At 51.8% G+C, this 26097-nt stretch overlaps 8 protein-coding genes across 8 annotated transcripts; 4 read left to right on the forward strand and 4 right to left on the reverse strand.

Annotated features, from left to right (window-relative positions):
- Positions 1–207: 207 nt before the first annotated feature.
- VC83_07180 (uncharacterized protein) lies at positions 208–1060 on the forward strand (the record flags this gene model as incomplete). Its single annotated transcript, XM_024470757.1, has 2 exons — positions 208–302; positions 373–1060. The coding sequence occupies exons 1-2, from the start codon at positions 238–240 to the stop codon at positions 1058–1060; spliced, it is 753 nt and encodes a 250-aa protein (XP_024321821.1). The 5' UTR covers positions 208–237.
- A 358-nt stretch (positions 1061–1418) lies between these two features.
- Positions 1419–3463, forward strand: VC83_07181 (uncharacterized protein; the record flags this gene model as incomplete). Its single annotated transcript, XM_024470758.1, has 2 exons — positions 1419–3068; positions 3206–3463. The coding sequence occupies 2 exons, from the start codon at positions 1419–1421 to the stop codon at positions 3461–3463; spliced, it is 1908 nt and encodes a 635-aa protein (XP_024321820.1).
- A 985-nt stretch (positions 3464–4448) lies between these two features.
- On the forward strand, positions 4449–5533 carry VC83_07182 (uncharacterized protein; the record flags this gene model as incomplete). The annotated part of the gene is made up of 2 exons (XM_024470759.1): positions 4449–4719; positions 4789–5533. Coding segments are annotated over exons 1-2 (747 nt in total). The 5' UTR covers positions 4449–4717.
- A 1425-nt stretch (positions 5534–6958) lies between these two features.
- On the reverse strand, positions 6959–12114 carry VC83_07183 (uncharacterized protein). The gene is made up of 2 exons (XM_024470760.1): positions 10191–12114; positions 6959–10126 (listed from the first exon to the last, which is right to left on the reverse strand). The coding sequence occupies exons 1-2, from the start codon at positions 10712–10714 to the stop codon at positions 8437–8439; spliced, it is 2214 nt and encodes a 737-aa protein (XP_024321822.1). The 5' UTR covers positions 10715–12114; the 3' UTR covers positions 6959–8436.
- Positions 12115–12753: 639 nt separating this feature from the next.
- On the reverse strand, positions 12754–13134 carry VC83_07184 (uncharacterized protein; the record flags this gene model as incomplete). The annotated part of the gene is made up of 1 exon (XM_024470761.1): positions 12754–13134. One exon carries the CDS (start codon positions 13132–13134, stop codon positions 12754–12756), a length of 381 nt encoding a protein of 126 aa, XP_024321825.1.
- Positions 13135–16933: 3799 nt separating this feature from the next.
- Positions 16934–18123, reverse strand: VC83_09658 (uncharacterized protein). The gene is made up of 2 exons (XM_024473071.1): positions 17876–18123; positions 16934–17827 (listed from the first exon to the last, which is right to left on the reverse strand). The coding sequence occupies exon 2, from the start codon at positions 17608–17610 to the stop codon at positions 16981–16983; it is 630 nt and encodes a 209-aa protein (XP_024328839.1). The 5' UTR covers positions 17611–17827; positions 17876–18123; the 3' UTR covers positions 16934–16980.
- A 508-nt stretch (positions 18124–18631) lies between these two features.
- On the reverse strand, positions 18632–22791 carry SFB3 (COPII coat Sec23p-Sfb3p heterodimer component). The gene is made up of 5 exons (XM_024470762.1): positions 21149–22791; positions 21005–21102; positions 20617–20957; positions 19387–20567; positions 18632–19316 (listed from the first exon to the last, which is right to left on the reverse strand). Exons 1-5 carry the CDS (start codon positions 22535–22537, stop codon positions 19233–19235), a joined length of 3093 nt encoding a protein of 1030 aa, XP_024321824.1. The 5' UTR covers positions 22538–22791; the 3' UTR covers positions 18632–19232.
- Positions 22792–23078: 287 nt separating this feature from the next.
- VC83_07186 (uncharacterized protein) lies at positions 23079–26045 on the forward strand (the record flags this gene model as incomplete). The annotated part of the gene is made up of 1 exon (XM_024470763.1): positions 23079–26045. The coding sequence occupies one exon, from the start codon at positions 23079–23081 to the stop codon at positions 26043–26045; it is 2967 nt and encodes a 988-aa protein (XP_024321827.1).
- Positions 26046–26097: the final 52 nt, after the last annotated feature.

Raw genomic sequence — 26097 nt, forward strand, 5'->3', positions numbered from 1 at the left:
ATACTACTATACCTGTTCGCCTCCCCTGCCCCGCCTCTCCCTCACCTTCTTCACCTTCCCATTGTTGACTCGTCAGGGAACACCCCTCCCACAACACCACGTATCACTCTCACCTCCCACCTCCCACCTCCCACCTCCCACCTCCCACCTCCCACCTCCCACCTCCCACCTCCCACCTCCCACCTCCCACCTCCCACCTCCCACCTCCCACCTCCCACCTCCCACCTCTCAACAAACATGTCGTTCCTCTCCAACCATCTCGAGCAAATCTCCCTATCCGCCCAATCCATAGCCTCCCTCCCGTATGTCCCAAACCCCCACCACAACTCCACAATACCGAAGAAGACCAACCGCATTAACCTCGCCCCCTAGATTCCCCCCACCCAAGATCTTCACCAATGCGCTCCTCGCGTCCCACGACATCACAGCCCTGATCCGCGACACCGAGCCGCACGAGCGCGCCCTCTTCTCCGTTCCCCCGCCCCCCCCGCGTGACTCCTCCATCTACCCCGATCCCGCCGCCACCGCCTCGCGGCGGCGGACCGTTTTCAACGTCGCGGGCGGCGAGGTTGTCTCGAGCGCAGCCACAACGTCGCGCGCGCCGCGGCGGAATGCAGCGGTTGCTGCTGTGCTGGGCGCGGATTTGAACTCGGAAATCCGGAAGAGTGAGAATGTGCACAAGGGCGACTTGGATGTGGAGGTGCTGCTGAGGGGCGCGGAGAAGCTGGGGGAGGTGTATGTGATGGAGGGGGCGAGGGAGCGGATTGCCCAGCTACGGTCGCGCTATGCGAGGATACAGACGAGTTTACAGCATTATGAGCAGAAGGTTGTGAAACAGACGCGGGAGTTGGAGAGGATGAATAGGCAGGGTGATTGGGATGGGGATAGCCCGGATGAGGATGTGGCCGGGGAGGAGGACGGAGATGCTGATGACGCGGTGATTACCGACGAATTATTAAGGCTGGAGGAGGAGGAGATATTGGAATTGGAGAGGAAGAAGAAGGAGCTGGAGGAGCGGGTGTCGGGGATGGAGAGGGACCTTGGGGGGCTGTTGCGATGATACGTGTCAATGTGCGAGTGTGGGCGCACCACGTTCAACACAACATCATCAAATGCTCATTTATTGACGCTCTTTAATATATACGAATTGATACCCAAGTCATGATCCAACGCACATGATATATGCACTGCTCGACTGTTGCGGCGGTTGCCATTTGAATCGACACTTGCAGTCAAAGGCGGTGAGTGCCGAAACGCTGTATGTAGTTTAGCTCCATCGAGATACCGCGATGGCGAGGCCGTGAGACCATCGAACTTCATTTCTGTACGTCAAATACACTGCCGCGCATGAGCCGGGGTTAACAACCCAAACTTTTCACTTCGCTATCACGTAGCATTCACACTATCAGAAAGCGACGATGAACGGCTTCCAGAATCCCCAAGGGCAGCAGCCGCCCCAGCAATCACCCCAGCAGTCTCTCCAACAACCTCCCCAGCAGCAACAGCCCCAGCAGCAGGCACAACCTCGCCCTATGCTCTTCAAGCCGGAGCACATGCGCGCGCTCCCTGATAAATTCAGCATAGAAGAGAAGAAGAAATGGGAGAATGGTCTGGCGATGCTGTACCGACAGATAGAGGCGAACCCGCCCGACACCCAGGCGCATCGTGATGCGGCAAAGAAAATCCGCGACTTCTCTGTGACTCTACATAATAAGATGCAGGCGACTGCGAACCGTCCACAGGCCAACCCAAATCAGCAGCGACCACCTAGTCAGGCTCCATCACAGCAGTCGCAACCTGATGGTTCTGCACCTCCGTCCCAGCCTCAAGCACCCGCCCAAACTGCCCCAGCGAGGCCTCCTGTATCCGAAAACATGCGAAACCATGTGAATTCATTCCCATACGTTGCGCCATCAACCTTGGGCCCTGCGGAGGCGGCACAGTGGATCCAGGAGATAAAGGGAAAATACCTGAAGGCGCTTCTTACGATGGAGAACACGGCGGGAGGACTCAAACGACTTGAGGCCCAGGTGGCTGTGAGGACACAAGGCGGGAAACCCTTAACACCAGAGGAGCAAAAGGAGCTCCAAATCAAAAAGGAGGCGTTCCAAAAGAACCACGGCGATGCCAAGCGCTTCGTTGATCAGTTCCGGAGACAACAGTCAGATGCAGCAGCACAAGCACAAGCAGGTGGCTCGCAAGCCCAGCAGCAGCCCTCCCACCCACCGCAAGGAATCGCAGTCCCTCCCCGTCCAACAATGAACATCCAACAGCCCGCACAAAGCCAAGCGATGGCGCAAACCGAAGCGGTGCAGGCCGCGATGCAAGCAGCGCGAAACCAGCAGGTCAACGGCGGCCGTCCCAACGCCCCGCCCCCAAACCAGCAAAGCGAGCTACAACAACAAAACCAGAGTCAGCCCATAAACGCAGCAAACGCGGCCGCCATGCCCCCATCCCAAAATGCGCAAGGTGGTGATGGTGGTGGTGGTGCAGCCATAAAATCGGAAAGCGCGACTGCTGGTGGCAGCCTTCCCCACGTCAACACCGCGCTCGCGACAGCCCCGCATATCCAGCAGATGCAGAACCGTCAACCTGCGCAGAATTCACCACAATCTGCAGTCCCGCCATCAGTGACGTCTGTTGGTCCCCCCAAGCCGCTCACGCACTCTGATGCGGTTGCGCAGGCGGCGCGCACGTATTCTAGTAGTCAGACTACGGGACAGGCGAGCGTGATGGCTAGCCACTCGCACCCGCCTTCGCTACCGCGCGATGCGCCGAATATAAAGACGAACCTGATGCCGATTCCGAAGGTTCTTCCTCCACGCGCTACGGAGTCGCCACATCCGATGCAGATGCCTCCAACGCGGCCTACGTATTCGGGGGGGCCTTCGGGGAGTGGGAGTGGACTTATGCAGCAGCCTGTTATGCAGAAGGCGCCTGGGTTTAATGTTGAGGGGGATGCGGAGAGGGTGCTTAATAAACGGAAGTTGGATGAGCTTATTCGACAGGTTACTGGAGGAGGAGAAGGTCTGGATAATTCGGAGGGCCTTACCCCGGAAGTTGAAGATGTAAGTTACGCGTTATTACGTTCATAATACCTCCCGATCTACCCCAAATCACCACCAACCTCACAATTTCCTCACCACCAACCCCCCAACCTACCTCCCCCCTCTCCCACACACGCAAGCTAACTACCCTCCCCCAGTGCGTCCTCTCCGTCGCCGACGAGTTCGTCGACCAAGTCATCACGGCCGCTTGCAAGTGCGCCAAAGCCCGCGGCTCCAAGACCCTTGAGATCCGCGACATCCAGCTCATCCTCGAGCGCAACTACAACATCCGCATCCCCGGCTACGCGTCCGACGAGATCCGCACCGTGCGCAAGTTCCTGCCGGCGCAGGGGTGGATTGCTAAGATGAGCGCGGTGCAGGCGAGTAAGGTTACGGGGGGGAAGGCGGATTTGTGATGGGAGGGGGGGTTGTGAGGGGGGTAGGGCGTTTACTTTGTTTTCTTTTCATGGATGGGGCGTTGAGGGGGGGGGGGAGTGTAATATTAGGGTGCTTTTCTGGGGTGGATAGAGGTGAGGAGCATAGTGATTTGTGTGGGCTTTTGGGGTTGGGATGAGGTTTTAGTTTCCAACAATGCAGTGGCTCTCAACCAACTCTTTTTTCCATGCGTCTTTGTAACATCTTATTGTCTCTGGGTCTCTGAAGGTCGTATTTCACCTCTTCAACTACTCACTATTGCGAATCTGAAGTTTTGAGCAAGTGGTGACGGACCCAAAAATATTCTACGTACGCTATGGTAAAACAGCGGCGGATAGGTTCTAATTCACATAAACTCATCAACCTCACCTATCATCCTCTACAAACGAACCACCTTCCCACAGAGTACCGGAAGCTACCTAAATTTAGTAATACATACATGGGTGATGAGCCTCGTATCGTATATAAATATAAGCGCAAGAATCAGATCTCTTGTTGACCACCCTGATTTAAAATTCTACGCCAGACCCTATGGGTTCGCTTCCTTGGCCTCAACAGGAGTATAATCTTGAGAGAACTTGTCAACCAAATAGGAGGCCAAGATGCGGCGTTGCTCCGGCGGTAGGGTCATAGCGGTGACAGTAAAACCTGACGACAGCGGGAGGTGGAACGACAGCTGGGGAACAACAACTGGACCATGATAGCGGTGATAGAATTGCAGAAACAATCAAGGTGGTGGGTTCCCATCATTCGTTTATGAAATCTGGCAAGACTAGAAAGGTTCATGGTAAAACCCCCACCAACTATGCCTAGAGTTGCACTTCAGCACTGTGATAGCAGACTTTGAGGTTTAGAAACCCCTTGGCCCGTCCCTGAAATATCGTATCATCCATCATCGTCCGTGTCTTGGCTCAGGGTTATAAAATAGCGTCGATCTATCTTTGGTCTGCGGCAGAACCTTCAGTGGGGGTGGAGCGGGGCGGCTGCGGCTGCGGGCTTACGACGATAACGAAGGGGTCAACTAGGGAACAACGATAAGACCAGACCTCCCAAACCCCGAACGAATTAGCCCAGGACACCAAACGTCGCAAGAACAAAAATAACAAAAACAACACACACAACACGAACAAACACTCAACAACACCAAATCCTCCGAAATCAAACACCACCCACCACAGGCTCACTTCCAACCACCCAGAGACCACCACAAACCCTACAATGGTCACGCAACCACAATGTACGTCCCCCCCCCCCTTTCGCCCCTCACAACCCCCCTCCAAGAACCCCCTCTAACCCCCTCCCCCAGGATCGACCCATCCCTCCGCCTCCGCCGCGCAATCCACACACACTCCCTCCCCATCACCCGGCGCATCCTCTCCACACACCCGCACCTCCTCCAAAACCCCGACCTCACCCCCTCCCCCCCCGGCCTCTCCAACACCTCCCTCCACCTCGCCGCCTCCCTCCCCTCCCTCCCCATAACCCAGCTCCTCCTCTCCCTGCGCCACGAAGCGGGCGGGATAAGCCTGAATACCCTCCACCAGACACCGCTCATGCTTGCTGCGGCGAAGGGACACGCGGAGATCATGCATGTCCTCCTCGAATCTAAGGACGCGGGGGGGATAGGGAGGCGGGATAGTCGTGGTCGCGACGCTTTGATGCTCGCCGCTGCGAACGGATTCGATACTTGCGTACAACTCCTGCTCACCCACGCCCCTCCCCCCACAGCGGCGGAATTGGCAGCAGACCCCCACCTCACTCCCGCCAGGGCGCTACTGCGGGCACAAGACGCGGACGGCAACACGGCGCTTCATTTCGCGAGTGCGAATGGGCAGTTATTGGTGCTGAGGATGCTGGTGGCGGTAGGGGCGGAGCATGAGAGAAGGAATGCGTGGAGTTGGACGGCGGTGAGTTATAGCGCGACGGTGGCGGCGGAGGTGTATTTTAGGGCGCTGGTGAGGGAGAGGGAGGAGAGGGAGGAGAGGGAGGAGAGGGAGGGGAGGGAGGGGAGGGAGGGGAGGCGGGGGGGGGGTTGGGGATTAAGGGGATGAGGTTGGTGGGGGATGAGTAGGGGGGGGAGGTATAGGAAGTGGGAAGGTGGAGGTGGGAGTTGATGCGGAGTGAGGAGATGTCGATATTGCAATAAGCGCTGGAGTTGGGGAGTCATAACGTCTACGAATATGAAGTTTTTGATTTGATCTATATTATAAGCTGCGGAGCATCCTCCATACTGTAACGTTCGCAATGGCGTAATGAGCACCATGGCGTAATGAGCACCAAAACCCAAGTCTTCCAACTTCAAATCAATTTTCAACTATAATACAACTAAGCATACCCAATTCTGAGCCAGGCAAATCATCTATAAGTAGGTCTTCCTCAATTTCCTCCACAATGCTGTCTTGTTCAACCCCTTGTGCCCGACCTTTGCCCGTGTTGGTACCGGTCTTATTTTCAATCTGTAAAACTGACTGGATTTCTTACGTACTCATTACAATAACTCCTTTCAACACTACTCCCTTGCCCTGCTTGTTAGTTCTACGTGCAGATAGAACACTTTGGGTATCTTGTAGCTCCTTACGTAACAGTGTGTTTTGTGTTCTTAGAGTTTCAGCAGTAAGTGTAAGTCGCGAGATATATTTGCGTGTTAGAGAGTCAAGCACACTTTGAGACTATAACATCAAATTAAGAGCTGCATTTGAGCTACGCAACTCTGTATCGCTGGATAGTTTGGTGTTTGTAGAGGTGGTGTAGTTGCATTTGCCAAGGTAATAGAAGAGCGAGTGTATAATGATGGTAAATGATTATATGCCTCTTGAGGGTCAAATGGGTAATACCTGCTCCTAACCATGCGCTTTGAATGTTATGTTGCGATATTGCCCGTAGCCTTGCTAAGAATCACCAATCGTAAAACGTGTTGGGTTTGTAGATGTCACTAGCAGCCTCACGTGCTGAGTCGAGTCGGAGTAGGAACGCGGCACTTCATCGGAAGGGCAGCGTTCAGTCTTCGTATCAATATAGGGCCTGACTACGTGATTATCCATAACGAGACTTCCTACTGCCCTGTTCCACCAAGGCTCCATTACAGTAGACTAAGTGCTGTCAATAGTTGCAGCTTTGAAAATCACAAGTGGTGAAGATGCGTTTATCTACAGAGATGCACTTAATGACTAACACCCACTCGTGACGGCTAGGAACAACTTTCCAATGTGTATGTACGCATAGTAGCATCAACTACTACACGGTTTGTTTGACTTGTACCAATTCCAAAACCTAATTCATCTATGTTGTAGATGTTACTCCGTACATAACGCATAGTTCTGTTCTTGTGACTTTGTTTGCAACACTATAAACCAATGTTCAAGTGCTCCATACGTTGCTTCTTGATGTCTCGCAGACTCAATTTGTCAAGTAGCAATTGTAGCAAGCTCTATATGACGTTGAATAAAGCGTTAGATCCATTCTTTGCTGGTAGGTATCGTCCAATTTGAGATGACGCGTCGTTGACGCATTTTGAATCCTGATTGCTTGCGCTAATTCCTTTATTCCTAGTGTCTAATAGGGCGTCCCATCAAAGAGAATTAGCAAATCCACTTAACCAAGGTACTCTCTTCAACTGCAGATAAAATTTACTGGTTTTGTCGCGCTTGCACTCGGGAATGGCTCCCTAACACGCGACGCGTCAAAGTCATCCGATCAACTTGAAAGTGTTCCGCAATAGCCTTTTAAGCTTGTAAATTGTCGATTCTGGTAAGCTATTATAGCTTCAGCCATACGAGCTTCTCGCCATTGTTTGTGGTTTACGAGTTTGAAGTTGCAAGGTGGGGGTTTTGGTGCTCATTACGCCATTGCGAACGTTATTGCAACTACAGTACTACCATTCTCGGCACGTGGGTCGTAGACCCAAAACTTCAGCCTTGGATTGCTCAATACGTACAGACACTCGCATGCATGCCCACACATACAAATCCACATCAACATAATTTCTCGTTTTACTAATAAATACCCCCCCCCCTCGTCCCCTTTCATAACATCATACCCGTCGGCCACTCGATGCCGACTATCAACATTCCATCCGCAATTCCACACACCTCAATACACGCCACCACCACATCATAGCCTCACCCAACCCCCATCCCTTCCTTCCAAATTAACGCCCATGAACTCCCCCTAGCCTACCCAGAGAAAGGGGCGGGCGGTTTGATAATCGTAAACGAAAGTAAAGTGGGTATATGTGTATCTCCAAATCCTGCGAGACAAACCAAAGGAAAGACCCCAAAAAACCCAGAACCCAGAACCCTACCCAATCAGACCTCCTACCGCCCGCGCCAAAAGCCAACCCCTTCGAAAGGAAACATACAAGTGCTGAGAAGCGGGTGTAGTAAGGTGCACTGAGATGGCGTCCAAGGTGATGGATCCCGCGCCGAGCTGGAAGGATTTGTTATGTACAGCGCAGGAAAGTGCATTACGGAGCTGACGCGCGACGCGTAGTTGATTGTCCGTTCCAGATCAAGTGGGACTCGTAGTAGTAGTTGGAGGGTTCGCCATCCCAAAGGAAAATAAGATAAAAAAACAATAACAAGCATGAGAATATCAAGGCCGTTAAATGATGCTGCCAAGAAAAGGAAAATGAATGTCGTAAAACCCGGCCAAGGAAAGCAGACCCCACCTGTCTTCCTATCCCCTTCCATAACACCCTTGAAATAATCGTGAAATGGCGGCCGGGGGATGTACCCAGATCGGATCATATAAGTCATATTTAAAATCCAGAACCGTCTCGGTTCCTTCCTTTTACCCATATCCCCCCTCTTTCTTGACTTTATTCATCCGTCTGCATGAAACCCCCCTATCCTTCTATTTTGCAGCCCCCTAAAAAGGGGACGCGGAAGTAGCGACTGCGACGAGACGACGAGACCGAGAGGTGGCACGGCAGGTAGGACAATAGGACAAAAACGTCCTAATACGCAGCTGCCGCGTTATTCCTACTCTCGCCAGTCGCCACGGCCACAAGCGCCTCTAGGCGTAACATCCCATCATCAGCCTTAACTACTTCCACCGGCGGCGGCAGCGTCACGGCCCCGTACGCCGAATACGCCTGCCCAATCGCCGCCGGGATCCCCCCTTTCTGCCCCTGCCCCTGACCCGGCCCATTCCCCTCTCGCCCCTGCTCCTGCCGCCCCTGCTCCGCCGCCGCCCGCTGCCCCTCCCGATCGCGCTCGTCCCACCCCCCACCGGGTTGCTGGACGATCACGGGCCCGTAATCCCCATGCCCCGCCATCCGCGGCGTCCCGGGAATGCCGTTATCGGAACTACTCGACCCCCCCTCGGGAGACGGGCGCTGGCGTTGCGGCAACGGTCCCGCGTACCAGCCCTGCCTCTTGGAGTCGCGTGCGGTCAGGGGCGGGGCACTAATGTGGTGGTTCGGGTGCCGGGGTGGGGGTTCTTGGGCTGGGTAGGTCGTAGCGCTGAAGCTTACGCGTGGCTGGGGGCGAGGGGATACCTGTGACTGTTGCGCTGCACGCTCCTGCATGGCACGTGTAGCGTCTGTGGCCCAGGCGCTGGCATCATCGGGGCGGGATGTTTGCTGGGCAATCTCGAGGCGCGTGAAGTTATGTGGGAGGCTGGAGTCCCATTGTCTGGCTGCAGCAACAGAGCGATCGTCAGACCAGGCGTATTCAGGGCGGGTGGGCGTGTCAAGTTCCATTGGCGAGAGGTTACGGCGGGGTGGGGTCACGGGACGTGATAGGAAGGATTCGATTCCGGGGAGGGTGATCTGACCACTGATTGCGGAGGCGACTGATGGGGGAGGAGTAGGCCGTTGGGAGGTAGAAGACGTAACACTTTGCAGCCTACTAGTAAAACCTGGCTGCGACTCAGGGTGATGCCACGTGCGGCGGCGATAGTCATCGGCGGCACTGGCAAGGGAATCCCGCCTCGACCATGACGGGCCTATTGGGGAGGTTGGGCTCGCCATAATGCTTCCTGATGGCAAGAAGGGCTCTTGGCTGCCAGAGCTCAGTGGTGCCAGCGTCGGCGGTCCAAAAGACGATGGGCTAAAGCCTTGAGGCCCCAAAGGGTTCTCTGAGGACGGCACGGATAGGCGACGAGCAGCCATCCGACGTTCGGAGTACATGCTGGCTGTTCTGGAGTGGCCGCGGACGGGTGATCCCATGGCCGAGCTCCACTGCGAACTGTCATACCCCCCCGAGTACCTGGACGACGTAGGTGTGTTGAAACCACTATTGACGAAACCACTGGGCGACACATAGTGTCCCTCCCTGGACGCATAGCTATCAAACGAAACCCGTGACCGCGGCTCGCCAGCCATGATGAGGGGTGCCGGCCTGCGACGTGGATCCTCCCGGCCCGCATAGATGGACCCGATGCTCGATGCTGACAGGGAATTCCTTGTATGGCCACGAGGCTTCCCGGGCTGACTGCTCGACGTGCTCGCTCGCGAGCGGTTACCGGCCGGCCTTACACGGTCAGACCGTATCTGGCGCTGGAATCTCGTGCTGCTGGCTGCGAGCGAGTCGCCGGGGATATCCTCGTTTACGTGAACGGTCTGGGCATGTTGTCGCAGGTTATCCAGCCGCGAGAAGCGCCGTGAACAGTGGCACTGGAAGGGGCGTTCCCCCGTGTGTTTACTACGTAACATGTTAGCTTCGAGGTTCGCTAGCGCATGGCTAAAATAAAATGAGTTTGACGAACCGTATATGCCGTGCTAAATGCTCGCTCCTAGTAAAACTCAAATTGCAAGGTGGGTATTCTGTACAGAAAAATCGTTGGGATTTCTTCTTTTTCGTCAACCGCGTCCCATCCGCAGCTATGCTATCTTCATCCGACCCGTCGTCGTCTCCATCTGAGTCATCCATATCTACATCTTCGGAATCTCGAGACTTCGTCGAGTACTGTGAGCTCTCGCGCTTTGCGGCCTTTTTGAACTCCGAAGTGGTGGCGGCCGATGAGGGTTCCCCTGCCTTGGAATCGTTCTGCGACGGTAATGCCGCGAAGCTAGTCTTGGTAGGTGTCTTTGCATCGTCCAGTTTGGACGTTGATGGTCCAGCAGAACTTGGTCCAGCAGAACTTGGTCCAGCAGAACTTGGCCCAGCAGAACTTGGCCCAGCAGAACTTGGCCCAGCATTATGTTCTGTCGTGGCCGGCTGCGCGTCTTCTTGCTTGAAAAAAGGCCTCGTGGGGGTCAGGACCGCATTGACAGATTGAAACGCGGCCATAACCAGGTGTATGTATTGTATCGCCACCCAGCTGGAGATGGGTTGCCTCGCTTCCGGGTCGTGTAGTTTATCCCGCCTGCGACCGGACGAGATGGGACGATCTTATGGCACGAGGTCGAAGGTTCGAGGAGCGTCTCCTGAGGTATAAGTCTTGTCGCTCAGTGGGTCAAGAGCTGTGGGAGCCACATGTAGGTGTAGGCTGGCATATCCAAGTCAACCGCGGGACCAGGATCGGCCTCAACGCAGGGCTGGCGAACCTTGGCTCGATGTTGGTAGGTACGGGGTTGGGTGTAGCTTTGTCAGCGCCTGCCTACGGCTGACCGTACTTGTTGTTTATGACAGGCTCGACGTGTGGAATGACGTTCAACAGAGGGTGTTTCGGGACGCTGTTGGTGGGTCGTGGTGGTCAGAACACGGACGAGTTTTGGACGTTTCAGGTTGATTTGGCCGAGGGAACCAACATTACACAGGAACCGCCGAGAAGTAGGATGAATGGTGGTATCGTCGGTCGCGACGGAGCGGCGATGGACGAGAGCCAAGTTTCGTAGTCACAAGCGGCAAGTCGCAAAGGATTGGCGAGGCAGGTCGCAAGGCAACGATGGCCGACGCGGTTATACCGAGTTTGCTGTCGTTTGGGTATACAGCGTATCGTGACAGCAAGTGTGATGGGCAATGGTGGATATGATGGGTATCGAAGGATAGTGATGTATAATGATGGCAGAATAGGTTGATATTTGAATCAAAAGATGAAATAATGTCGTCAAGATAGAAAGAGGGAGTAAGTAGGGTAGGGTAGATAGATATAGGTAGGCTAGTAGACAGGTGGGTGGGTAGAGGTGAAGTGATTCAGAGCGATGGCCTAACCCAGCCCTTCTACCTTTCAACAGTAGATGTGGTGGGTAGTTCGGAATAGCTACCAAGAGAAGAGCGGCGTGGTTTTTTAGGCTCAGGAATCAGTGGCACCGAACCGTGGGCTCGAACGATGTCTTAGGTGCCACAATAGGATGGTACGTTTTGATGTCGTAAGACGGCTAGGGAAGGGTTGATCGAGGGCGGCGAGGACAGGAGGTGCGGCGAGGGGAACGGTGAGGGACCAAAGGGTTCGAGCAGGAAGAAGGGTGAATGAGGTGATGATGGAAGAATGTAGATGGTTGGTACGGGTAGTTTGTTTGTTGGCAGTTGGTGATGTGTAGTATGGCTTTGTTTGTTGGTAATGGTGGTAAGTGGCAACGACGGCGACGATGGTAACGTTCCAGGCCTATATTCCCCCATGTTCGTTATGTTCCCCATGTCCGTTATGGTATGCGTACTGTATGTATGCTCCCTATATTCCCTGGATTCATTCCCCATGTTCCTGCCCTTTCCTCCTTCCGGGTTACATGTTCCTACATGTTCCTACATGTTCCTACATGTTCCCAAAAGGGGTGTGTTGATAGACAGGGCGCCAAGAACGGCGAAGTGCGGGTGATGGGCGAGATCTGGGAAAGAGGCGTGGCAAAGATGAGGGGGGGATGAGGGGGTTGAGGGGGGTTGAGGGGGTTGAGGGGGGTTGAGGGGGGGATGACGAGGATGGAGGGGGGAAGGGGCGAACGAGGGGCGTTGACGAGGGGTACAACTACAACAAAGTCGATATACTCGAACGACACTGGATCATCCTCGATATTGACGACTAGGCCGGGTGGGGATTTTATCGTCGACACACATATGTTGGTAAGTAGACACTCAACTGGCTGATTGCTGTTCTACAGGGCGTTGTTGTCACGATGACATACACTCGCTCGGGATGACATTAGAGGACATTGGATGTTGGATGACATTAGATGTTAGATGATTAGAGGACATTAGAGGACATTAGAGGACATTAGAGGACATTAGAGGACATTAGAGGACATTAGAGGACATTAGAGGACATTAGAGGACATTAGAGGACATTAGAGGACATTAGAGGACATTAGATGTTAGATGACATTAGATGACATGAGATGTTAGATGACATTAGATGACATTAGATGTTAGATGACATTAGATGACATGAGATGTTAGATGACATTGACGAATGTATCATATATCATAACCACACCAAAATGAACGAATCCAGCCCGCCTCGTCGCTGACATCGCGCACTTCCCTCCCCCCCGAGAATAATGGAGTAGAGTAATTATTACGGTCTGGGCGGCTGCTCTTGCCTCGTCTGCCGGCTTTTCTGGCTGTGGGAGCTCAGGCACGCATGGGGATGGGATACTGTGCCGCTCGCGGTACGCACGACGCCGTACCTGGCGATAAGCACCCCGTCGTCGACGCCAGCGCTGCCGTTGCGTTGGAGGGTTCTGGACTGGCCGGATCAGTGTGCCGTTCGCATCATCATCATCATCGTGAGGCTGACGACTATCCCCCCCCAAAAAAGCAGCAGTAGTCCACATTTACTCGATGCAAGGCACCGTGTGCTGCACACCACAAATAGCCCCCGCATTAGCTCCCCCACGCACACCAGGCCCGCCCCCTTCCCCTCGGCCATACCCTCGCCCACGCGTTACCCGGCGGTGTCTCGTCTCTCAATTAACCCAAATGCATGCGATGCGTGCGTGCATGCATGCTAATGCAGAAGAAAAAAAAGTTCAAGAGAATCAGTCATAAACAAATACATCACCCCATTTTTTCAACGCCCGCACACACGTCATCATCGAGGCATTTCCCCTGACCCTTCCTTCCAAATCAACCAGGCACAAATCAACAGACTAGTCACCTGCCTATGATCACACCCCCGCACGTGCTTTGGGACACCCCGCAGCTATGATGTGTGGCTATTTAGCAAACCCACAATAGCTACACTTTCACGTAACTTCGCGCCGGACCCCCCGACGGCGTTGTGGGTGGGGATTATCAAAAGAGGCGGCGTGGTTTTGTGAGCCGTGGAACGATTTGTTGGGATATCTAGGGTGAGAGTGGGGGGCCGTTTATGTTTAGTATGATGGCAGACTGGATGGAATTGACGGCGCGAAATAATCCATGATGCCTATATTACAGTAGGGTCAAGGGGAAAAGGAAAGTCTCCAGGTCCGGTACCGTAGCGTTGTGTCCATTCGGACGATCATGATGATGACTCTTTGGTTATTTCAGGAACGCCTCAGAACTATAGCTACGCAAAGTGTTGTGATGCTTCGTCATTTCGGTGGTCTGATTCCTTCCTGTGGGGTTAAAAGCTCCCTCCCTTCTACGTTTCCTTTCTCTCTCCTTCTTTGCTTTCTTTCTTCCCTTCATCATCGTGGAATATAATGGTTTTCAGAAGAAATATGACTCACTGCATAGCTCTTTCATCTTCACCAATTCTCGGAATATGGCCTGTGACCGAGGACGAACTCAGCTGTTCGCTGGGCTGGACTGCCGTGTCGCCGGTTTCTTTTCGTCTCTTTTGCTAATCCCTATATGGATAGCCCTTCCACCTTCACCAATCCCAACAAATGGGCTAGGGATGAGGGCCGGACTCGACTGATGCCGGGGATATCGACTGCTTGCTGTTCGGGGTCGGTAGGTTCCAGGAGGGATTGTCGTGTCGTCGGTTTCATTTCGTCGCTTTTGCCCCTTTCGTCTTGTCGCATGGGGCTGTGATCAAATCACATCATGCCAACGCAAGCAACGCACGAATACAGGTGGACTATCAGGAGTCTACGCTATCGCGAGCCCTCTAGTAGACATCTCAAGTGGCAATTGTCTTCCATAGATAGTTCGCGTGTTTGCGGGGCAGCCGCGGTCCCCTGTTGCCTAATCCCGTTCCACTGTTCGACGGCCGTAACAAGGACCCATCAATTACTCTCGACTATAGAACCCCTAGGTAGATGTGTACTTTATACGGACCCAAGAGACGATGTGAGGATTAAGCTGAGGAGAATAGCGGTGGTCGAAATGCACTTGGGGCGTTGATGACGCAGATCGTGAACACGAGTACTTCTGCACGTCTAAACATATGTCAGGGAGCCCGCTGGGCTGGCTTCTCTACAGTCTAGACAGCTGCTCGACCAATAAACAGGCGTTTTTATAAAACAGATCCAGGATGAGCACTGTGAGCATAGTTGATCTCAGCTGGGCTAGAGATCATCATGGGGCTAGAGGAGGATTATTGAACAGGCGTGTTATTAATGATAAATAGAAGTGGTAACGTATTTCACGTACGAGTTGGCCACACGGACGAGTTGGCCACTAAACTATTACTACTACTACACCACCACCACCCTACATAATGACCCTTAATCAATTGTAATTGATTCCTGGCGCCTCTCGCACGTACGGGCATTATGTCCCATAATACCACATGTGCCACAGCGCCGTTGCCGTCTTAGAACACACCTGCCGACTAACGTAAGTCGTGGCGTAATGGAACGTGTGGCGTAATGGAACGCTTTCTCAAGACCTCTTAAAAATGTACACAATTCAACAATGGTCCGTTGAAAAAGCCTTCACTCAGCTGAAGTTAATACTAAAGTTAATCAAGCAGTATTAGGAGTCCAGTTAGGATTGTATAAATCTTCGTACGAGGCTGCAAAACAGTTAGGGCTTCCTAGGAATACTGTGACGCATTGCGTTAACGGAGGCTTGTCACGTTCTCAAGCCCGCTAACAACAACAGAAACTTTCGTACGAACAAGAGAATGTACTTCTTAAGTGCATTAAACAGCTAATGATTAGTGGCTATTCCCTATGGCATCAGTTGTTGAAGGAAATAGCTGAGGAGCTTCGTACGAAACCAACCTACAATTTAGACTCTAAGGACGCCTTATTGATCTTTAGCTAGCAAATTATATACTACTTGGCCTTCTTGCAATTCCTCCTGCTTCGACTTACTTTGCATTCCCTTACTTTGAGTCAAACCACTTGGCCAACCTGTTAGTCTCACCACTTGACCCCTGTGGTATAAAGTATATGCTTTGGAGCCTGAACTACTATACCTTGTCCTACTGCTTCGAGTATCGAAGTCTTCACATTATACTTCGGATACTTCTGCAGACTTGAAGGTCAGCCTCAGTTCGAACTGTCCTTACATAGTATTAGCCCAGTAACTAAGGAGTGATGTCATGTAATGAATCATAGAGGGTTGTAGAGATATGCTATGTGGTCATATCGGCCCAGTAACTAAGGAGCAATGACGTGTAATGAATCATAGAGGGTTGTAGCAATCATTGAGTAGTATTGCTCTTGTTGTTGGTGTGACAAGCCAAAATATGTATAGTGACTTATAGGTTTGAGGAGGAGATTTCTAAATTTGCTCTTGAGTTTGATAGCAAACTGAGTACAACGAATGTCAGTATGACACCTCCTACTACTGTCTCTGAGGGCGTAGCCCCTAGTAAGGGCTTATCACACCAACAACAAGAGCAATAAGTGCGACATTTGCAGCAAATCAAAATCCAATAGGCACTTGCCATATGGACAGCTGAAATCGACTCCAGTACCAACAGGAGCATGGAAATCTATAGCTTTGGACTTCATTGTCAAGCTACCACCCTCTCGGGACCCGTTAACAGGAGTAGTATTTGTTATCCTGGTTATTACGGAAAGACTCACGAAATATGGGGGTGTCCTCATATTGAAAGTAGTCCTTAAGGAAGGGTTCTACCCATCAAAGGGCTTCTCCTCTAAGATATGAGGATGTCCATAAGGCGTAACTCTCATTGGTTGGAAACTTGTCATCATTGAAGTGCGTGTATAACACTTCAAGTTCTCTGCAGTTGCCGGAATAGGTGTCAGGCAACTTGACGCATAGGGTTTCCCGGAGTTCTGTGACGACTGGTTCAGCATCAGGCATGTCTTCATCATCAGGTGGGATAGCCTGAGAAGGCGTTGGCGTAGCTGGAGTTGGTGTAGCTGGGGTTGGTGCAGCTGTGGCAGCCCCGACCTTTCCCTTAGATTCTACAGCCGACATGTTGCTTTGTGTATAAGCCGGTACCTTGTAGAAGTGGTGCTCAAAGTGTGCTCAAAGTGTAACACTGACTTCTAAACAATAGAAGACACAGAGGTTTCTTGTGTAAGGTTGACTTGACAGAGGAGGCAGGGGATTAGACACAAAGGCTTTCCAAGTAACACGTTACAGTATTGTAAAGAATACTATATTGAGTTGAGCACGAAGCTCCTATCTAAGGAAATACTATCTACTTATATAGTGGCGTCGTGCCAAAGGGATATCTGTGGATAACATGGATAACATAGTATCCATGATATCCAATGTTATCCATCATGTGAGGTTGTAGCCGTAAGTGCTAGCCATAGCACTAGCACTTAGCCGTAACATCGTGCTTCATTTAAATGTGAAAGAGCTGTTGTAAGCCTCTTTTTCAATGGTCCAAAAATTGCAACATCAAGTGGCTGTAACACATGTGAAGTATGTGGCGGTAATATAAGGATTGATATACGATTTTGTATACAGTGAGAAATGAAATTCCCACTTATATGACTGTCATGGCCGTCGCAAATAAGAAGGCGTTGTTGTTGTCCTCCATTTGCTTTTGCACGTGTTGCAGGCTCAAATACACGCTTGAGCCACTCAAGTCCATGTAAATTGCTTGTCCATCCTTTTGAATTTGCAGAGAAGTGCCACTTATTTATCACATCTTGTGAAATCCAACTCTGTAGTACATTTTGGCCTTTGAATATAACAAGAGGGTTGATAGTTGTGCCGTCCATGCAAATACACTCGACTGCAGAAACCCATTCTTGTCGACCTTGATGTGCTTGATGATGTGTACGAAGTGTAGACTCAATAATAATCCGTGTAGATTCCATTGTTCCGATTGAGAATCCCGTCTCATCCATGTTATACACATTGTATTCTTTGATGTCTAGACGTGTTATAAGGTCCTTATACACGTCAAACCATCCTTGTACGACCTGTTTTGTAACTCCACTCATCCTTTGCACTTCAATTCGTCTTCCTAGTCATACTTGTAGATGTGGATGTCGTTTAATAAAGCGTGGAACCCAATCTTGTCCTAATGGAAGGTGTGGTATAGGTTGAAATTGTTCGTGAAGTTGATTGTGAAGTTGGTCGTGTAAATTAAAAACCTGGCAATGGTCTGCTCGAACCTCTTCTGCAATTTCTCGTAGTATTCGGTGGCTAGGTGCATACCTGCTACTTGTTAGCTCTCTAATCCACTTTAAGAGTGTTTCTTATTGCTTTTTGATAATAGTTGTTGTTTTTGACGCGCTTCTACGCGTGTGAGGCCTCCATTCATACGACGACGGATAGATTGTTCTGGGAGGTCAAGTGCTTTGGCAGCTGCGTACACTGACTTATATTGTTTGGAATGAATAGCTAATATAGGTTGATCTATTGCAATATTACGATCTAGCTTCTACGCTCTTTCGATGTACCATAATGGAGTTGGGTAGGTAAGATGGTAAGTTTGACGGGGTGGTTCTAACCCCACTACCGCCAGTACGCCATTACCGCCAGTACGCCACGACTTACGTTACCACTTCCTTTGTACTACTAGAAACAGAGGAATACTTATCCCTTTCCCATTTACACACACAATTGCTATAGCCTATTCCCGATTGCTAGGCTGGACTTCCTTACCTCTGCTACATTGATTGGAGTATGTAACAACCAAAGTAGAGCTAATAACGCCCATTTAGAAGCCTGTCTCGTCGAAGTTGTAGAAATCACAGTCTTAGATGCCCGTATTTCAACTTCATATTCTAGACAAGTTGAAACCACGCCCTAATAAGCTTAGGATCTTCGCACAAGGCTCTTTTGGAAGTCATAAACGCGATGCCCATCGTGTCCCAACGCGATGCCCACTGCGAATTAAGTATATAATTTGCCATATCTTCCACACTAGAAGGCTGAGGTGCAAACCCTCTTACGTCCATATCTAATATGTTCCGAACAATCACTTCCTCTTCTAGTTCAGTCAATTTATGACAATTGGCTTTGGTTTCAGCGCGAGGTGTTCAGCCGGCCATTCTATTAGATAGTGTCGCATACGGGACTTTGTAGATTTTGGCAGCAGAGCGACGACTAAGTTTTTTTGATGAACGAATAGATTCGATAGCTAGAACGATTCGAGCTACTTGGGTTTGAAACTCCATTTGTGGTTGTGGAAAAAACGCGTGTTGAAGTCGAATGGTAGTGGGATGGGGGAAAAGTGATCGACTCGGTGTACAACCACGTTAGACAATTTTTAGCAGACGAGAATGCAAAAAGGAGCGTGGGGGAATACAGGGACGTGTATACATCTGCGAATGGGACTTCGAAAAGCGAGCGGTGGGACACACTGCGAGCAGACCGTGGACAGCCACGAGGCTGCGTTGGGGATGGTCTAGTCCAAAATCACTTTCGTTGCTTCGTCTTCTATCTCAGCCCCTAGCTTCTCCCTCCTACTTAGAGCCCTATTATGGCCTACGCCCAAACTCCCCAGGGCGTTGGTTTTGATATCCATCCCCTCAACCCGACCAGGTCGGCCAATGCTAGTTCATGACTCCTACGACCCCCTTTCTATAGACAAACAATATTCTGCCCGTCCGCCAGCTTACCAGTATGATGGCCTCAGACCCGAAAAGTTGCTAGCGAGCGAGTTGTCGCCCGTAGACTCCTTCTTGCGCTGGCCCGTCAACTGCAGATGTCAGTACTAACCTCAAACCAGGGAACTATCTTCGGGACATATAGATGGGAGAGGAATATACCTCAAGCTGTACAGAACGGTGAATATGCACCAACCAATCCACGTAACTCTGCGCCTCATTATTCCGATCCTCAATCAACAATCTCGCAAACTCATACTCCGCCCCATCCAATCCTTGCCTCGCCAACTGCACCGTGAGCGCCTTGCTCCCGCGGACCGTACGCAGATACTCGAGGATATTGCGGACCTGCACGTTAAGGTGCGTCTCCAGCACTGGCAGCGAGCTCACGAACGGATTCAGCGCCTTGAGAGAGTTCATGCCCTCGCCGAACAGGTCGACAAGCAGGTTCGGCGACGTCTGTGCGTGTAGCCAGAGGTAGCAGTTCTGCCCGTTGTCGAGGAGGTAGACGCCACCCGGCTCAACGCGCGAGAAGGATGCGCGCGCTGCGGGCGGCATGCGCAGGTGCGAGGTGGCGTCGGGGAAGCCGTCGGCGGGATCGAGGTTGTGAATGGGAATCATGCGGGGGTAGAGGTAGAGGGAGAGCTCGAGGGCGCCCATTGAGCGCAGCATGCGCATGTCTTGAACGCGGCGGTCGGTGGGTTCATTTCCGCCTTTGAGCGCGCGCGACTTGACTAGGGCGAGCATGTACATGCTGAACTCTTTGAGATTTTCGGGCAGGACGAGCTGCCCAGGTGGGTGAGAGCCGGAGAAGTTCTTGCGGTAGCCGGCGAGGATATCGACGTTCTTCTCGGCGATGCTGGCGCGGATGTCTTTTAGGGTGTTTGTGGCCATCTTTGTCGCAGCTTCCTTGGCGATGAGGTTGTAGACTGCATCCTGGTCGACGAACTTCATGCAATCCTTTGCGTTGTCACTGACGCTCGCGATAACGTTGCAACAGCGCACGCGACGCTCTCCGCTAGCGGTTGTGTAGAGGAGGGCGCTTTGGAAGTGCGCGTCGAGCTTGGAGTCGAGCTTCCCATCGTAGCTGAACAGCACACCCATCGCCTTGTCAGCGTCAATGACACCGAGCTCCACGTCCGCTCCAAAAGTGTGATGAATGAAGTTGCCGTGATAGGAGGCGACCTGGAGGCCGTTCGAGCAGCGCACCTTCAGTAAAGCTTGGTATCCAGTTTCGCGAGTGACCGTGTGCTTAATCTCCTGTGACAGCTTGGCGGTGTCGCGGGGAGCGAGGAAGTTGGGGTAGTAGAATGTTTCACCGCCCGTAGAAGCGGACACTTGGCCTGCAGTTGTGTTAGCATGCTATTTGCGTCCATAATGCGGAATCCATACCAATAGTAGCGATATCTAAGTAGCCTCCCCCTGGCGCCGCAAGGAAGAAGTCGACACCAATCCCGCTTTGGAGCATGCTCTCTGCGGTCTTCTTCCACAAAGGATTTTCTGTGGTCGCAATCTTCTTGTCAGCTTCTCCATTTGCTATCCTGTTTTCATCTCGCAGGAAGAGTCGTCCGGGACCCCACGTTGGTAAAGCGGCTAGCGAGCATACGATCTTCCCTCCCGTCTTCTCGAGAGCTGCCACAGCGGCGTTCAGCGTTGGGAGCAATGCTGGCTCGGGGTTCTTGATCGTGGAGAAGAGGGTGGGAAGGTGGTTTAGTAATGATGTGATAATGTCCCTGATATAATGTTAGGCCTTGCCATCGCGAGTAACGTTGCTACATACTTGGAGTCATAGGGATCTACAAAGAATCCGTCGCTCATGGGCACGAAGGGATCATCAACGTCTGGCATGACTATCATTTGGGCTTGCTCAAGAGATGACTAAAAATGTCAGCTCGTTCATGGTGGTGGTGGAAAGTGTCCTTACGTTCACGTTGTAAAAGTGAATCTCTTTATCGTATGTGATAAAACCGACCTTGGCTCCAGGCGGGATTGTCCTGTGTGCATTCGGATCTGCCTGCTCATCTTCACTTGGAGCCTGGACGTCCTTGCCGTATAGTGAACTCATAATACCCTCGCAGAAAGCTTCTAGAAATCCCTTATTGTACGACTCTTGTGTGACATCGATTATAAACAGCCACCTGATGCCTACCGGCTCCTTCGACCAGTATTCTTTGGGAACCATAAACTCCACAGTTCCTCTCATTAACTCAGGACGTTGTTCTCTGTCAACGCGGGCCCCTTGTGGGTTCGTTGCACAAAAGTATTCTGGCGGGACATCATTGGGATACGTGCACATGTTACACACGAACTTGTTGCCCCCTTGTCGGAAAACCATAAATGGGTTAATATATGCTCGGCATCTATGGCAGCGGGGAGGTCCAGCTTTGCCAAAGTCCAATACCGGTATCTCGAGCTCGCCAGCCTGCAGCGGTGCCAACGGTTGTAGGACGAGTCCCAGGGGGAGCCCAGTTGATTTTAGCCCTTCGGCGCTTGAGGGTATATTATTGACCGAAAGCCGTGTGAATTTCGGAGAGGAGTTGCCTTGGTCGAACGCCACGAAAGGGACCACTGCTGGCGGTGGCAGGTGATGCTCGAATGTCGGGTAAACGTTCTCCAGATAATACTGCGCTACAACGTCTCTTGACCTTGGAATGCTGGGAACTTGATCCGGGTCAACTTTCCCTTGCGCCGAAGCTTGCACTGGGTCACCACTGAATACTGCGTCGCCCGAAGGTCTGGCATTTGGGTCGACCATAGAAGGGTTGGCAGGGTTGAATGGAGGGCTGGCCTGCGCTGGGAATTGAGACATGAGTGGAGTGACTGGTCGGCTCATGTGCTGGCCATGTATTGATGGGTCGGCATTGAGGAAATTGGTTTGCGAGGCGCCAGCGGGCGGGATGCCATTGAACGCAGCGGAAGAGCCACCTGGCGCTTCCAAAGAATGGTATGCGTGGCGGTCCTTCTTCTTCTTCCTCCCGTGAGCCGCGGGTTCCTCGAGCCCAAGTCCCCTCATCTGGTGCGCCAGACCACCATCTTGGGGCTTTCCACCTAAATGCTGCGGAGCAAATCCCTGTCCTTGCCCTTGTGGATATGGCGAGCTCGGACTAAACTGAGTTGGAGGAGAAACGACTTCGTTGTATTGCTGGTATTGCTGGAACTGCTGGGGTTGCTGATACTGTTCGCCATATCCCGACCCAGCTTGCTGGTAAGGCGACGGTGCAACCGGCGGTCGAAACTGATTCGGTGCTTGGTTCGGAGGATCCTCCCCTGGCTTACCGGCCCCTAATGCGTGGTAGAGCTGGTAATCAGACATCTGGCCATATACCACAATGGCCTTTGGATGAAAGAGGGGTTCTGGATGGACCTGAAAGCGAGTGGAATAACGTCGTAAATCGCAACACTACAGAGCAACAAATTCTCAATTCTTAGAGGCCCTCGATGAGTTCATGGCCAAAGTGTCGTGGGTGGTAGGGAAGTAAATAAAAATTATGGCGGGGAGATCTTGGATGGGATATCAACACCTGTACTTTTTGGGGGTACAAAGTACACATCGAGGTTCAACGCTAACATGGCAGTACCCCTGTCATATCGGTGTCTGGACGCGACGTGCTCGAAAGCTTGTGGAAATGACAGGACTGTTATATAATTTATTGCGCCAACCTCAGTAAATCCCATTGTTCGACATCAACACAGCTCTTCTATTTCACCACAAGGCCGGAATAGGATATTGCGCTATACTATAAGCGCCTTTATGCGGCAGGATGAACGGCTAGAAAGTCGGCGTGGATTCTTTACTTCGAGCCTTCAGAGGTGACATCAACACAATCGACCTCTTTCGGGCAGCCACCCGCACCATGTTCAACTTCACTCCATTGGCAGGCGCCCAGTCCGAGAGCAGCGCATCGCAGTCTCTTCTCGAGCTCGATGGCGGCGTGAAGGTTCTTATCGACGTCGGATGGGACGAAACATTCGACGTAGAGAAGCTCCGGAATCTCGAGAAGCACGTTCCGGCAATCTCCATCGTCCTCCTCACCCACGCAACAGTCGGCCATTTAGCAGCATATGCCCATTGCTGCAAGCATTTCCCTCTGTTTACTCGAATACCGATATATGCCACAACACCTGTCATCTCGCTCGGGCGCACCCTTCTCCAAGACCTGTATGCATCAACACCACTCGCATCGACCATCATCCCTTCCTCATTGCTCTCCGAAACGTCCTATTCGTACTCAAAACCAGGCTCTGGGGAGGATGATTCACACATACTTCTACAGTCTCCGACTCACGAAGAGATTGCGAACTACTTTTCCCTCATTCACCCATTGAAATACTCGCAACCCCACCAACCGCTTCCTTCACCATTTTCGCAGCCACTCAACGGCCTCACAATTACAGCCTACAATGCAGGACATACGCTAGGTGGGACTATCTGGCACATCCAGCATGGTTTAGAATCGATAGTCTATGCTGTGGACTGGAATCAAGCAAGGGAGAATATTCTGGCTGGTGCGGCATGGCTGGGCGGGGCTGGTGCTGGCGGAGCAGAAGTCATTGAACAACTGCGAAAACCTACTGCTCTTATTTGTAGCAGCAAGGGTGCTGAGCGGATAGCTTTGGTTGGGGGGCGGACTAAAAGAGATGAGGCGCTTTTGGATATGATTAAGTCCGCCATCGCCAAGGGAGGAACTGTTCTGATACCGACGGACTCCAGTGCGCGGGTACTGGAGCTGGCATACCTGCTAGAGCACGCATGGCGCAAGGACGCATCGAACCCAGAAAGCCCGTTTCAGAATGCGAATTTATACCTGTGCAGCAAGAATATCGGAGCAACGATGCGCTATACTCGAAGCATGTTGGAATGGATGGACGATGGGATTATCAGAGAGTTTGAAGCCATTGCTGGCGGCATTGATAGACAGCCAAATAAGCCCTCCGAACCAAGGCAGGCTGGTGCTGGTCCTTTCGACTTCAAACATTTGCGCCTGATTGAGAAGAAAGGGGGGGTCAGTGCTGTCCTTAACAATGACGCGACAAAGGATGGAAAGCCGATGGCAAAAGTTATTCTTGCAAGTGACAGGTCATTGGATTGGGGATTTTCGAAAGACATCTTGCGAAATATAGCTGCTGATAGCCGCAATCTGGTTATTTTGACAGAGAAAATGAGTAAACTGCCTGATGTGGGACGAAGCTCGGGAGTCTCGAGGACGTTATGGTCCTGGTGGGATGAGAGGAAGGATGGCGTTGCACTCGAGCAAGGCTCTACGGGAGAGAGCTTCGCGCAGGTATATGGTGGCGGGCGAGAATTGACACTTGCGGATGTAAAGCGAGAGGCATTGGAGGGGAATGAATTGCTGTCGTACCAGCAATGGCTTGCCACTCAGCGTCAGTTGCAAACGATAACTCAACCAGGAGGACCAACCGCTTTGGACACATCTGCAGACGCAGTTGATGATGCTTCATCTGTGTCATCATCGGACAGTGAAGAATCCGAAACAGAGCAGCAAGGAAAGCCTCTCAATATCTCCACAGCGTTAGGTCAAGCCGGAAGGAAGAAGATGGGCCTCAGTGATGAAGACCTGGGCATCAATATTCTCTTACGTCGGAAAGGCGTTCACGATTACGACGTACGGGGCAAGAAGGGCCGTGAGACGATGTTCCCGCTGGTTATTCGACGGAGGCGAGCAGACGAATTTGGGGATTTGATTCGACCCGAGGAATATCTCAGAGCCGAAGAGCGAGATGAAGCCGAGGCACAAGATTCGCGCCAATCTGGCAAATACGATACCCAGGACACGCTTGGAAAGAAGCGTAGGTGGGACGACGTAGTTACCAAAGCGGACCGACGACCGTCAGATAGTGCAAACAAACGACAGCAGACTGACTTCAACGATAGTGGGGATATTCCTGCAGTCAACGACGGCGGATTTGCCAATGGCGTTTTTGATGAAGATGCTATTGAAGATGAAGTTGATGTCGTTGGACCCGCGAAAGCTATTTTCTCAACAGAATCAATCACCGTTAATCTTCGCCTGGCGTTCGTCGATTTTGAAGGGCTACACGACAAGCGAAGTCTTCACATGTTGATACCCCTTATCCAGCCAAGAAAGCTGATCCTGGTATCGGGGTTGAAGGAAGAGACTTTGGCTCTAGCACTTGACTGCCGTCGATTACTAGGGGCACAAATTGGGGGTGGAGGCGATAAGCAAGTTGATGTGTACACTCCGGAGGTTGGCGCAACTATCGATGCAAGTGTCGATACTAATGCATGGGCTGTTAAGCTCACACATAGCCTCGTCAAGCAGCTTCGATGGCAGAAGGTCAAAGGCCTCGGCATTGTGACACTGAGTGGGCGTTTAGCTGCTGCTTTACCTTCATCTACCGAATCAATTGATGGGAGCCAAGGAAACGCAAACAAGAAGCAAAAAATTGAATCGGATAAGGATTCGGAAGAAGTACCAGACAACGAATCCAAGGCGCTCCAACCCATCCCAGAACCAGAGAAAGCTTCCATGCCGGTTTTGGATACCTTACCAACGAGCATGGCATCAGCGACCCGATCAGTCGCTCAGCCGCTACATGTTGGAGATCTCCGACTTGCTGATTTGAGGAAAATAATGCTCTCCGCCGGATACACGGCCGAGTTCAGAGGGGAAGGAACCCTCCTGATAGATGGCTACGTTGCTATCCGCAAACTAGGAACGGGGGCGATCGAAGTCGAGAGTGCCGGGATAGGACAGACTGGTATACTCCAACAGCGAAATACCTTTTACGCTGTTAAAATGAAGATTTACGAAGGCCTTGCGGTTGTGGCCGGCGGCTAGGAGAGCCAAGGGAGTCTTTATGACAGCTGGAGCGGATGTCAACCTTCGGGCG

This window comes from Pseudogymnoascus destructans (assembly GCF_001641265.1).
Source record: "Pseudogymnoascus destructans isolate 20631-21 unplaced genomic scaffold scaffold_18, whole genome shotgun sequence".
Taxonomy (NCBI): domain Eukaryota; kingdom Fungi; phylum Ascomycota; class Leotiomycetes; order Thelebolales; family Thelebolaceae; genus Pseudogymnoascus; species Pseudogymnoascus destructans.